Source organism: Centrocercus urophasianus, unplaced genomic scaffold (assembly GCF_019232065.1).
Source record: "Centrocercus urophasianus isolate 14NV4802_14NV808 unplaced genomic scaffold, USGS_Curo_1.0 seq_16, whole genome shotgun sequence".
NCBI lineage: Eukaryota > Metazoa > Chordata > Aves > Galliformes > Phasianidae > Centrocercus > Centrocercus urophasianus.
The window spans coordinates 46253796-46266742 of record NW_024884711.1 but is presented as its reverse complement, the minus strand read 5'-3'; the positions used below and the strand labels follow the sequence as shown (position 1 = coordinate 46266742).

General features: G+C 42.9%; 1 protein-coding gene across 1 annotated transcript in view; it reads left to right on the top strand.

Moving 5' to 3' along the window:
• VIPR1 (vasoactive intestinal peptide receptor 1) overlaps positions 1–12077 on the top strand; it is a 100870-nt gene extending 88793 nt beyond the window's left edge. The window contains exons 9-13 of the mRNA XM_042816456.1: positions 770–839; positions 4026–4117; positions 8496–8625; positions 9506–9547; positions 11060–12077. Coding sequence (XP_042672390.1) covers positions 770–839; positions 4026–4117; positions 8496–8625; positions 9506–9547; positions 11060–11251 — 526 coding nt within the window. The 3' untranslated portion in view covers positions 11252–12077. The remainder of the gene's footprint in view (positions 1–769; positions 840–4025; positions 4118–8495; positions 8626–9505; positions 9548–11059) is intronic.
• Positions 12078–12947: the final 870 nt, after the last annotated feature.

Below are 12947 nucleotides of genomic sequence, written 5' to 3'. Positions count from 1 at the left end.
TGTTTGTTTTTCCAGCAGTGCCAATTACTCTGTGCCCAAATAAATCCTTAGCCAGGATGATGGTCAGCATTAGAGGCCTCACTAATCCGTGATTCTGATAGCACTCCCCTGGAGTGAGACCTCAATGTAGGGAAAATTAAGCAAATCTCCATCCTTCCCCATATTCACCTTGGTACATTCATAGATCCATTTGAGTTGGAAGAGACCTTTAAAGGTCATCTGTTCCAACTCTCCTGCAACGAACAGGGACATTTTCCAGCCCATTTCATTACCAGGGAGAAAAGCACCCACAGCCTTATATTTGGAGCAAATGTTACCTACCAGTGCTCAAAGCCACTGCAACAAAAGTCATCAGCTCTTCCCAGTGCGCACAACTTTATCATTTTAACACAGACTATTAGGGATGGGACAGCGGGTAATGGCTTTAAACTGAAAGAGGAGAGATTATGTCAGATGTTAGGAAGAAATTCTTTACTCAGAGGGTGGTGAGGCCCTGGCATTGCTGTCCAGAGGGAGTGTGAGTGTCCCATCTCTGGGGATGTTCAAGGCTAGGTTGGATGGGGCCTGGCCAGCCTGGTCTGGTGGGGGGCAACCCTGCTTATGGCAGAGGATTGGAACTCTATCTAGAAAGTCTCTTCCAATCTAAGCAATTCTGATTCTGTGACTTAAGCAAAGTACCTGGAAGGTAACAGAGCTGGTTGCTTTTTTTTTAATTGATGTTTTAAGTCTGATTTATTTAACTTTATTTATTTATTTATTTACTTTTTAGATGCTGGGAGGAAATAATAGAATCCCCAATCTGGTGGATCATTAAAACTCCTATTTTGGTGTCCATTTTGGTAAAGTATCAACATATTCTTAAAGCCATCTTTAATACAAAATGGGGGGGGGGAGGGGGAAGGAAGGATAGAGGTGCCTTGATAAGTACTCTGTAAAAATCCAAGAAAAATGCATTGACAGATAACATTGCATTGTGTACTGAATGCCTTTCTTGGGATAAGAAGCTCAACCTCTGGATAAGCATCTTTATCTTTAAACACTGACTTAAATGTTGTGGGAAGAGCTTGAGTGATGGGGCACTCAAGATGGAGCTCATGTAAGCCAGACCAGCTCCATCTCATCCTTTTTCTCTGGTACAGTAGCCGTGGGAGCACATAGCCAGAAGAGATCAAGGAACATACTTGGAGACCCAAGAAAAAGTCATTTTAGCTAATGAATCAATGTATAAGTTAGAATTTTGCCACCAGTTTTTGTTTCTCTGAGGTCAGAGCCCAGGGTGACTTGTTCCATTGTAGATGTGGACAATGTGAAGAAATGTGGGATGAGGCCTACCTTAAACTTCTACCTAGCTAGATGAATTCCCACAATTATTTACCTCTTGTTGTAGCATCTAGCACAAAGCTGGATTCCAGCTATGTATTTTTGCATTAAGTTCTTGAGAAGCTTGGCTAATTTCCATATAAATTGGCAAAGGTGCTTAACTCATTACTTCTCCAGATCAGTTCTTAGCAATCATGACGCTTCTGAGGAACTGAGTACTTCCATCCCTGGTGAATATTATGTGTTTCCTCTGTCAAGCGTAGAGCCAAAACTTGAAAAATGAATTTGAGTTAAACTTAGCTTTGAGTTTTCTCAAATCAAGAAACATGCGTGGGAAGGGAAGGAAAAGAATACAGCAGAAATCAAAGCCAATGTGATTTTTTTTTTAAACTGAAGCCTTGTCTTAGACATACATTCTTCTTATTCCGCATACATTACGCCCTTTACAAGGAGACCTTTTCTGTAGCATTTGTCATACAGGAATTCCAAACTGAAACAGTTGGAATAATTACTTTTTATTCTTTCGCTGCACTGCAAAGAAATAAAATACTTAGATGACACATCTCAAAATATTTATGTCATCATCAAAAGACATAAACTGTATTCTCCCTTTCCCAAGATAACCTTTTAGTGCAGAAATACGCCGTACTCTCCTGGGATCAGTGATGCCATGTTTTCTTTTGGTCAGTAAATCAATTCCTCATTACCAAACAAAATCTACCTGGCAATTATCTGATTTTACTTTTGCAAGTATCATATAAATCTGTCACAAAGGAAGGCCATGATAACAGCCATATGATGAATAACAGATTTCTGCAGGCAGGAATGCTACAAATTCTGCATGTCCACTCGAATAAAGCATAGCCTCAACTGAAGGAAGATAAATATACATATATAAAGTTAAACGTTAGAAAAATCTTTCTAACCTGAAGAATTAAGCACTGAGAATTGATCAAGTGCCTTTAATTCTATTCCAAGTTGAAAAATAATCTAAACCCTTTTAGTTGTTTGATAGTCGTGTCTTCTACCATGCAATGCTAAGGCTGTACTAAGCCTTTAAGTCACATTCCACCTGTTTCTGTGCCCATGTCTGCTCTTAACTATGATGAGCCAACACAGTATTTAATTTATGGCAGGAGGCTGGGAAGCAGCTCTGATCCTACCTGCAGTGGTGCAGACTGTGTGCTATCAATGCTCATTAGAGTAATAGATCTAGCTAATTCTATTTTGGATTGATAAATTTTACTTGCCATCAAGTAGGATGCTAAATATTTTATAAGCAAATAAATATGAACAGAAGCTATAATAAATGTCATGGGGTAGATAAAGAATGTTTAGGCAATGCATCATAACCAAGAAATATAATTAATTTCCAGTCACTCTTAGCCTTGGAAAAAGAGCTGTTGTCTAAATGAGAAATAGGCTTTAGTCTGCTGCATTCACCTGTTGTTGATATAAACCTGAGAGTTGCTGGAGGAAATGTTAGAATTTGTTTTTGCAGGAAATCAGATTGGTTGGTTGACACAATCCTTCCTGCCTTTACATATATTACATTTTCAAGCTACGGCAGGGGAGATTCAGGCTGGACATGAGGAAGTATTACTTTTCAGAAAGGGTGGTCAGGCACTGGAATGGATGCCCAGGGAGGTGGTGGAGTCACCGACCCTGGGGGTGTTCAAGGAAAGGCTGGATGTTGTGTTGAGGGACATGGTTTAGTGGGAGCTATTGGTAATGGGTGAATGGTTGGACTGGATGATCTTTTAGGTCTTTTCCAACCTTGGTGATTCTATGATTCTATGATTCTATATCTTAAAAATCAGAGTCCTTTGTGCATTCACTGAACACGAATGGATAAAGAAACTAAACTAGACTATAAGGAAACTAAACTAGACTATGAAGAAGCTAAACTAGACGAAGGCCACACTTCACTTTTCTGTTGGATGTGTTGCGTGAATAACAGCAAGGTTCAATGGGTAGGATTTTAGAAGCCAGTAATTTTTGTTCAACTGATGCCATCTACTTTGTACAAAACTGCCATTCCTAGCTCTACACATTTGCTATAAAATAAGGCTAGCTTTGCTTGAGTACGTTAATGAAGCAGTTCTAGCTGAGTCTTCTGGTCTAACCTTGTAGGAGAGGCAACTGTCCACTATGCTGGTGAGGTGTAACTCTTGCTATGCGTTGTCTCCAACTTCTCTCCAGAGAAGAATGCCCATCAGCGCTGAGCGGAGACCTGCTTAAGTGAATACAGCTTTGTGTGTTGTGTTGGTTCCTTTGGCTCACTGCCTCGGTCTTTGACACGCTCAGCAGCCGCTCCCATGTCACCGTCTCCCAAGGGCTTTTGACGTCCGTCGCTCCGCTAACTCCCAAGGCTCCTTTCCCACCCTGTCGTCGGCAGGACGTCGTGCATAGCTGTGCTCTATGGGTTTGACATCATCATACTTGGGATGTATGACACAAAGTCCCAAGCAGGCTGATGTCAGGCCCAAGATGGCTGCCATCCTGTGTCGGTTTACTGTGTGCTCCTAGAGTGGGGTTCTCTGCTCATGGCTTTTTAACAACGGCTTGCTCCGTGGCAAAAATATTGCAGTGAAAGGCACCCCCCCCTCTCCCCCCCTTTAACAATTTCTTCTTTTCACTGCAGAACAATGCTGCAGGGGCATGATTTTTATCTTTCTTTTTCCTGTTTCTCTCCATCCCAACAGGTGAACTTCATTCTCTTCATTTGTATCATCCGTATCTTAGTCCAGAAGTTGCATTCCCCAGATGTTGGACACAATGAAACCAGCCAGTATTCGTAAGTCCTGGGCTTTTTTTTTACAGTATTGTCTGGTTTTGCAAAACCTGTTTGGCATTTAGTCAAAATACTGCATCTGTCCACATTTTTCCTCATCACAATTGTGAATTTGTTAATTTGCTAAAGATGATCAGAAACCAAGAAATGGGCCTTTCGCTGGTGGGCATGAGAGTAAGAGTAGCATTCATGAAACAAAAAGGCCTTTCATCAATATTTATTGGATCCTGAAGGCCAGAGGACCCTGGTGAAGAACAAAGTGTATCCATCTACAGTATAGGGGCATTTTTATCTGAAGCAATTGCCCTCAACTCATTTCTTCAGAGTAGAAACTGAGAAAATCCATGCATTCAGTAGAATCTGTGGCAGTTTTTCCATACCGTAACGATGACTCCTGAACGAGATTGCATTAATCCATCCCTAACGTACTCATTTCTCTTTGCTCTTGAGAAACGAATTTGTCTGAGAAGTTTTGCTTATCATCTAGCTTTTGTCCCGAGGATATAAAGTTGACCTTACTGGGGCTCTTTATAATGAACAACAGTGCAAGTGAAATGAGAATTTGTCTCAGTGTGTAAGACTGGTCTTTGGTGCAGCATTTTAAAATTACAAGAAATCCATTTTCCTGTATGGATTTCTTATATCTTCAATGCAAATAAAATAAAAGTTCAGACATCGTCTCATTTTTACCTCCTGCTTCTGTCCTGGCTTAGCATTTCAAATATCCAGGATGGTATCAAAGGATTTCTAGAAAATAGCTAAAAAGGAAGAAGAGCAGTGTCTACCTGCTCGCTGTTCATAAAATCTTCTTTACTTTTTGAGGGAGCTGTGTACTTTGAAGAATGTGAACTCAGTTCATCCTTCAGCAAGGTGGAAGACTTAAAATGAGTGTAGACCTTAAATATTGACCAACCACAACTCTGTGCCTTTTTCTCTAGTGATGGTAAATCACCTATTTCATCTCCTTCCAGAGATTCTCAGATTTATAAAGGAAAATTCCAGTATTTCACCTTAACTTCTCCCTGCAGCACACAAAGCCAATGATTTCTTTTTTCATCATAACACACCAACATTACCAGACCTGTGTTTTCTATCACATCTCTATGTATTTCAAGTTGGGCAATATATATTCCCAAAACCAAGACTGCAACAGCTTTAGCCAGGTGGTAGATTAAATCATCATATTGAAATATGTTCTAGTACTTACTATGCAGCAGCCTGGGGCAGTTGGCTCCCGTTCATCTCCCTGGAAGTGCTGCCAGCCACTCATCAGAAGGGTTATGCCCAGATTACCTAGCAGGTCATGCTGAGCTTTGAGCTCACAGCTTTTTTTCTACTTATTTTCCAGTGAAGTGTGAATTGCCAGTAAATCTTCTTTGCCTGGTAAACAAGCCTTGCATGACAGGGCAGTAAGTAACAAAGGCTTCCCCACGTTGGCCTGTCAAATAGGAACCAATTGCAGAAGGATGAATGATCTTCACATCTTCAATTCTTCACCTTCCTCATCCATCTGGAAAAGCATCTCAGCTCCATTCAGGCACAAATCAGTCACATATGGTTGTCCAAGCCATATCAGATGCCTTAGGATGTTTGATACGCTTGTCTGGATCTGGCATATATGACACTGCACCTGTGGGAGACTAGTGTGTAACTTGTGTATATGTACAACCAGACTCCATGGTCTGTCTGAAAGTCTCTACTGACTGTTGACTGCAATGAGACATGAGGCACCATAGTCTCCTGTAGAAACTAATGCTAAGAGTCTCAACTTAAGGTTTGGATCCCAGCAAGGGTCCTCAACGTTTAGTGTTTAGATGGCTAGCTGTAGAGAACCTGGAGTCATCCATTGGTAGGAGGATGGTTGGACTAGATGATCTTAGAGGTCTTTTCCAACCTTGGTGATTCTGTGATTCTATGATTAAGCATGTAATCTGCAGTCTGGATCCTTTTATAAGTCATACCCCTATTACCTGAAATGCTGATGCTAGCTTCAGGGCTTTGTCCTGCAGGACCCAGAAAGCTTACCATAACCTGTTGGTAATGATATGCATTGGTTTCCCCTGCCACATCTGGGATAAGCAGGCTTTAAAATGACAACACTGTGATTCTCTTGTTTCCATTTCTTCCTCCTCCTCTTGTTTATTTTATATTGTTTATATTTAAAAAATAATGTGTTGATATGTTGATAGTATTGTTCAGCTCCAAATGGTTTCAGTTTATCTGCAGGGTAGAAATTCAGGTACACTGCTGATTCACTCACTCATTAATGCTACAGGTACTGAGCTTTAATATGTCAGAAACTGTGAAAACAAGTCTTCTAAAACAGTTTTCTGCAAATGACAGAGATTTGTGCAAGAGCAGGACAGCAATATTTGGGGCAAATAGAAGAAGAAAACACCTTATTTTCTGCAGAAGAAATGTTGAGCAAAATTCATCTCATTCCATTCTGTGCATGTTCATGATTCAATATTATCATCAAAGTTTTTCAGGCAACTTTCCATTATGTGTTCAGGAGCAAAGTGTTGTTTAACTCTTTCCTCTCCAAAGGAGAGGAACAGGTGCAGTGCTGGGTAGATGTGTTTTTCCTAAATCATCTGTCAACACATCAGAGAGGATAGGTATAAGAAATTCACTCTGTGACAGGAGGAGAAGGTAGTTAATTTTTTGAGAAACATGGTTTCCTTCAGGTAACATTAACCAGCCTCAGACAGCCTCCCATGCATTTATGTCTACTGCACAGCCAGTCTTTAGCTTCCTGGGAGTAACACACCACGACATATGGAAGACAATTTTCCTTGTTGCAATTTGTAGGGGGATTTTTCCAATATTGCAGAGCCAGACCAAACTTGCCTTGAAGATGACATAAAATCCAAAACATCACTCAGTATTCTGGGAAGCTTAGTGCTGGAAGTGAGATACTGGTCTCAGGTGTTGTGCAAACTGGAGGATGGAACTCCTAGGGGTTAGTCTATGGACCCTGCTCATAGGCTGGTTCATGACAGTGGCAGTCCTTGCTTCCTACAGGCATTCCATTTGCCTGGAATGAGTTGCAGCCAGCAGGTATTCCATGGGGAACCACAGCCTCCAAGCAGAATTTTAACATCAAACTGTCATTGGGCCTGGTCCAGGGAAAGCTGGAAAGGTCTACTGGGAGATAAGTAATAAGCTGATAAGCATCATCTGCATATGCTGGCACATGAGCCTTTACTGCAGGTCTATACAGATGGAAAATAAATGAAGATTGTCTGGGGAGACTGAGCCAGATGGAACCAGAAGGGTTTGTAGATGGAAGAACAAGTATTCCAACACCTTTGCCTGAGCTTCAGTTTCTCCAGAAGCCTCTGTGAGAGGGGGATGCAGAAGGATGTGGATGACCAAGAGAGCCAAAACCCCCTTAAGCATTCTGAAGTTCTTGATTTCCTTTTTATTTTATTTTTTATTTCTTTTTTGTCAGCTAGATTCTAATAATGATTAGATTTAATAAATTATCATCTCTTCCTAATTAGACCACTCATTACCCAGCCTGATGCCATTAAGCACTAATACTGTTCATCCCCCTCCTTTGGAGACATTCATTGTGCAATAGCCTATCATTATTCTGAGCTAAACATACCATTTCTCTCCCAGAAGCTGTAATTTCCACAAATCCTAAGCAAACAAAGAAGACACTAGATAATGGTTTAGTTTGTAGAGATGAAAAAAGATCTCCAGCAGGAGGGGAGAAAGAAATACCTCCATTGAAGTTACGGGGAATAAAGATAGCACATTTTATGTTGTCACCACATCTGAATTCACCAGCCATCTGCAGTCTGCAGGGGAAACAAACTGGGGCTGATGGCTCTCCCTCAGCTGAAGATGTGTATTTCTTTGAGAACTGTTCATGAGGTGGAAAGGGAGCACGTGGAAGCGCTCCCAGCACAGTCCTTTGTTCCATGAAATGCTGTAGCTAGCAACTGACTGTGCCCAGCAGAAGGTCTGCTTCTATGTTCCATCACATCCCAGCCCGGGTTGTTAGAAGGATCCTGGGGAGAGTAAGCAATGGGGAACTGATCTTAGCTCCTTCCTTTTTGGTATAGCCCAGACGTTTCTGCTTAGTAGGTGAGGGCAGCCTGCTGACATTGCCTTGTTTGAGGATGCTATTGAAAGCCTGGATGTTCCCAGGACCTCAGAGTAGGTGGCCCACATCACATATCCCAACGAAAAGAAACATTTTAGTGTGCATGGCTGCCCTACCACGGTCCTAATAATCAGCAAATAGGTACTGCATGCAGCAAGTTGAAGTTTCAGGGGTGCATAAAGTTCAGCTGCAGGATTTCTCATCAGTTTACCCTTTAGCTCCTCTTCCCTTTTCCCTTATGACTCATGTTTGTCTTTCCAACAGGAGACTGGCCAAGTCCACCTTGCTGCTGATCCCTCTCTTTGGCATTCACTACATCATGTTTGCTTTCTTCCCTGACAATTTCAAAGCAGAAGTTAAGCTGGTGTTTGAGCTTGTGGTTGGGTCATTCCAGGTAAGTCACCAAGTGGACCACGAGATTTATATATACTTTACCAGGAGTTTCTCTCTCCTTGTTTTAGGCACCAGGAAAGAAAACACACTTCTATATGCTAGTCCCCCTGGGGCTTTTTTGTATTTACAAGAGAAAATCAAGCATGTTCATCCAGTTTAGATATCATTAACACAGTAAGATGTGATGAGTAGACTTCAGGAAGAGTCTTTCTGGCCATTAATGGCATCCTAGTCTATGACCAGTTGGCTTTCATGAACTATATTTTCTGCTAAAAGAGTTCTGCCTCTGCCTCTGCCCAAGTAGGATTGCACTTTATTGGAGGAGGAGTCAGGTTCCCCATGAGGACACATTAATCCTGAGTAAACCTTTGATGGAGTTTGCTTTGTATACCTTCCCACAAGCCTCACCTCATTCACACCCAGCGTTGGGCTGTTTACCTTGGCCTTGCTGTTGCATGAACAGAAGCACTTGTTTGTGCAATTGCATCCATCCGTCAAGCAGTTGTAGCCACTTTGTGTTCTCAATCTCTGCACAGTTCAGGTTTCCCAAGGAAAGTTGCCTCTACTATCCCACCAAATTGCCTTCAGTGGTTAAGATTGAATGGCCAGGTGTCCTGCTTAGAGCTGAAGTGATGCCTGATGGATTTAAGCACTGATTTGGAGCAAGCCTTGAAGTCAAAGCCTTGCATCTGCTCCAAGGTGCCCTAAGCAACTTTCCTCTTCTCCTTTTGTAGGGAAAATGTGATCAGTTGGTTTGTAAGAGGCACTTTAGCAGTTCTCTGACATTATGCCCTTTCTCCAGGACTGCAATGGGCTTGGGTTGTGATCTAGGAGAATACAAGCTAGGCGTTGCTAAAAGCCTGCTTTCTCCTTTCTCCTAGGGTTTTGTGGTGGCTGTCCTCTACTGTTTTCTCAATGGAGAGGTAAGATCAACAATGTTGTCTGGTTAATATTTGCTGCTATGGCAAATTGAATGCTTGTGGAGAGCAGATTAAGGAGTGTCCCATTCCTGATGCTATCACACTGGGGAAACCTTCCAAGTCAAGTCACTCACCCCATGTAAACAACTCAACCATTAGCCAGAAAGTTTCCAGCGCAATTAATAAACGTATTAGGACTAATAATTGCTGCTGAGTCCTTCCTTTACTCATCGGTATCAGTAAAACCTTGCCTAAATCCTGAATTAAAGGGAACACCTTCAGCAAGGAAGGATGCGCCCATCTTTCAAGCTCTACTCAGGTTTAGAATCTCCTGAAACCTCAACCCCGGAATCAGACCCACTGACAAAATGGAGGCTTGTTAGTGCAGTGATATTTTTGTACCACGCTCCATCTGCCAGAAAGAGACTCAGCAGAGACTGATTAAACCCAAATGGTGAAGTCTATTGGGAAGGTGTGAGCAGCTGGGAACTTGGAGCTGCTGTCAGATGGAGCTTGTTCAGCTCGATAAACTGTCAGGAAGGAAACAGCTGTGCTCTGGGCTTGTGTTCCAGCTTCTGAGGAGAGGAAGAGTGTTCAGAATCAATTTGCTCTCTTAGAGCTCTGATCCTTCTTCCAGCCATGCTGATGCCACGTGGTCAACACACAGAGCCCATCTCCAGCAGGGACCTTAGCTAGTGAGCCTGTTTGGAGCAGGGCAGTGCCACACAGACTTCCTGATGGTCCAAAACCCAAACAGGACTGATGTATCTTATTATGCCCAGACCCGTGCTAAGTGAACATATTTCCAGCTTACAGGTGTTGATCTTGACTTTCCCACATTTCCAACACTGGAGTTTGCTTTTGTGGTGTCCTGTTCTTGTGCTTGTTGAGCCCAGAGACCCTCAGAGCTGTTTTATCTAATTCATGCCACAATCCAAAACTTTGCACTCAAAGCCTGCATGAGGGGATGGGGACTGTGGCCAGATTTGTGCAGGGTTTGAACATGAATGGTGTAAACCAAATGATGTGTGTAAACACCCTGAATAGAAACAAGAAACCTCCATCAAAAAGCACAGCTGTATTGATTGCTTTACAAACAAGCTGCAGTTAAATCATTTTTACTGGGACAATAAACAATTAGATGTTGTACTGGGGAGGCATGGTTTAGTGGGCAAATATTGGTGGTAGGTAGATGGTTGGATTGAGGGATCTTGGGGTCTTTTCCAGCTTAGATGATTCTACATCTATGAAAAGCAGGGCAGTGGGAAGAATCCCAGTTATACTCACACGCTGTAGTAGTTGAGTAGTCTGACATCTTCACTTTATCAGATAAGCAACTCCCCATGCTCACCTTTCTGATTAAGCTCAAGGATTTCTGCTGAGGGAATCTACTTGCTGCAGCATTATCTCCCCTGTGTGACTAGCAGTTATTCCCAGGTTCAGTGACCTCTATAAACACTTATTACCCCTACATACGCTCTCCTCTGCTGACTTGCTTATCTTTCCACCATGTAGGTCCAAGCTGAGCTCAAGAGAAAGTGGCGGAGGTGGCACCTGGAGCGGTTCCTGGGCTCTGACATGAAGTACCACCACCCTTCTTTGGGCAGCAATGGCACCAACTTCAGCACCCAGATCTCCATGCTGACCAAGTGCTCACCAAAGACACGCCGGTGCTCCAGCTTCCAGGCAGAATTCTCTCTGGTTTGATGGAGAGAGGCTCTCTGAGCACTGAGCATCCAAGAGAGAGAAGGATCCCCAGGAATCAGTTACCTATGGACAAATCCTTGTGAAATGACATGCTCCACTTGAGCCAACAGAGGACAGAAAACTGGAAAAGCCATTGGCATCCAGAACGAGATCAGACAAGCTAAGAGGCAGAGAAATACTTTTCCTCTCCCTCTTTTCAGACCTTTCTCTCTAAGTTGGTGCCCGTGGGGCTGATAATGCTGAGTAAAGGTCCCAGTCACTTGAGGAGAGCCTGGGAGATCCTAATGTGCTATAAATACTGAATTTTGGGGGTATGGGAGGGAAGAGCTTGAGTTACTGGTGGCTTTCCCGGAACCGGCATCTCTGAAACAGATAAATTGCACTTTTTTTTGTTGTTGTTTTAAATGAGCCAGTAAAGGACAGAGAGAGGGAGAAAGAAATGGGGGGAAAAAATGCCAAACTTATGAATGTGCCAAAAGCCCAGCCGCTAAGAAGTGGTGATGTGGTGCTGGAAGCAGCAAGGAGAAGGGACAGGAAGAACACAGGCAGGAAAGGCAGAGGCCAACCTGCACAGTGCAAAGAAGCAGCAGCACCAGGCAAGGCCCCGGAAGGATGCTCTGATGTTGGAGTGTGTTCTGCTAATTGCTCACCATCTTCGTTAGCCGAAGCTTTCCATGTGCCATTGGGTACCCTCTGGAAGAGCAGCTTGCTGAGAAGGACCAGCACAAAATGCCCTTCTCTGTGCTGCGTTCAGGACATCAACATGCTTTGTTTGGTTGTTTTCACTGAACGGTTTGCATGTATAAAAACCAGGTACAGATGCCAACTGTGGAGTACGGCTGTGTTTTTCATACTTGTTCATTGAACCTGTAGATCTTCTTGGTGCATTACTGCACCCAGCATTATTAGGGATCGGGGGAAAGCAATCGGTCTGCAATCCATTTGCACTTGCTTAGTGCACACTGCCAGGAGAGGGAAGATGTAGAACCCTGTAATCCTTAATTGAATCAGGCCTGACATAAGGAGCCAGTCTCCAGATGAAAAAATTAGCTTCCCAGCAGCAAGCAAAATTGCTTTCAGCAAAACAAGGTTGGCTCAGCATGTAACTGGCACTCCAGGAGTCGGAAAGGAGTGAGGGAGCTATTAAATTGATTTCTTCTTCAGCTTGTGCAGCTTTCATCCTATGATAAAGGCACTGTTAGATCTTTAAGAGACGCATGTGCATTTTATGTCGTTTTTGAAGACCTATTAGTTTTCACACTGGGGCAGTCCCTGTTTGAAGGATGTACTTCAGCTTGCTGAAACCAAGGGAACTGTTATTTTTTTTTCTTTCCTTTCCTCGATGGAGGGGGGAAGGAGTGAAACCAAATCCTGCTCTGGCACACCAGGCTGGTGGTTCACAGCTCACATCACGTGAGCTCATTCCCAAGCCATGCATTTCAACCTTAGAAAATAGCCTAAGGATGCAGATGCTCATAGCTGTTTCCCACCCAACTGCATTGTATGAGGTCACATCAGTTTTACACTGGGGGTGGAAAATCTCCGACAAGCAAAGGTGTAAACTGAATAATTGGGCTGCCATTGTTCTACTACAGCATGTTACATCAGTGTCCTTGGGAAGGAGTCTGAGTCACCAACTTAACACATGTACATGGAAAGCAAATATGAGTGTTTTCATAGATCAGAGATCTCAACT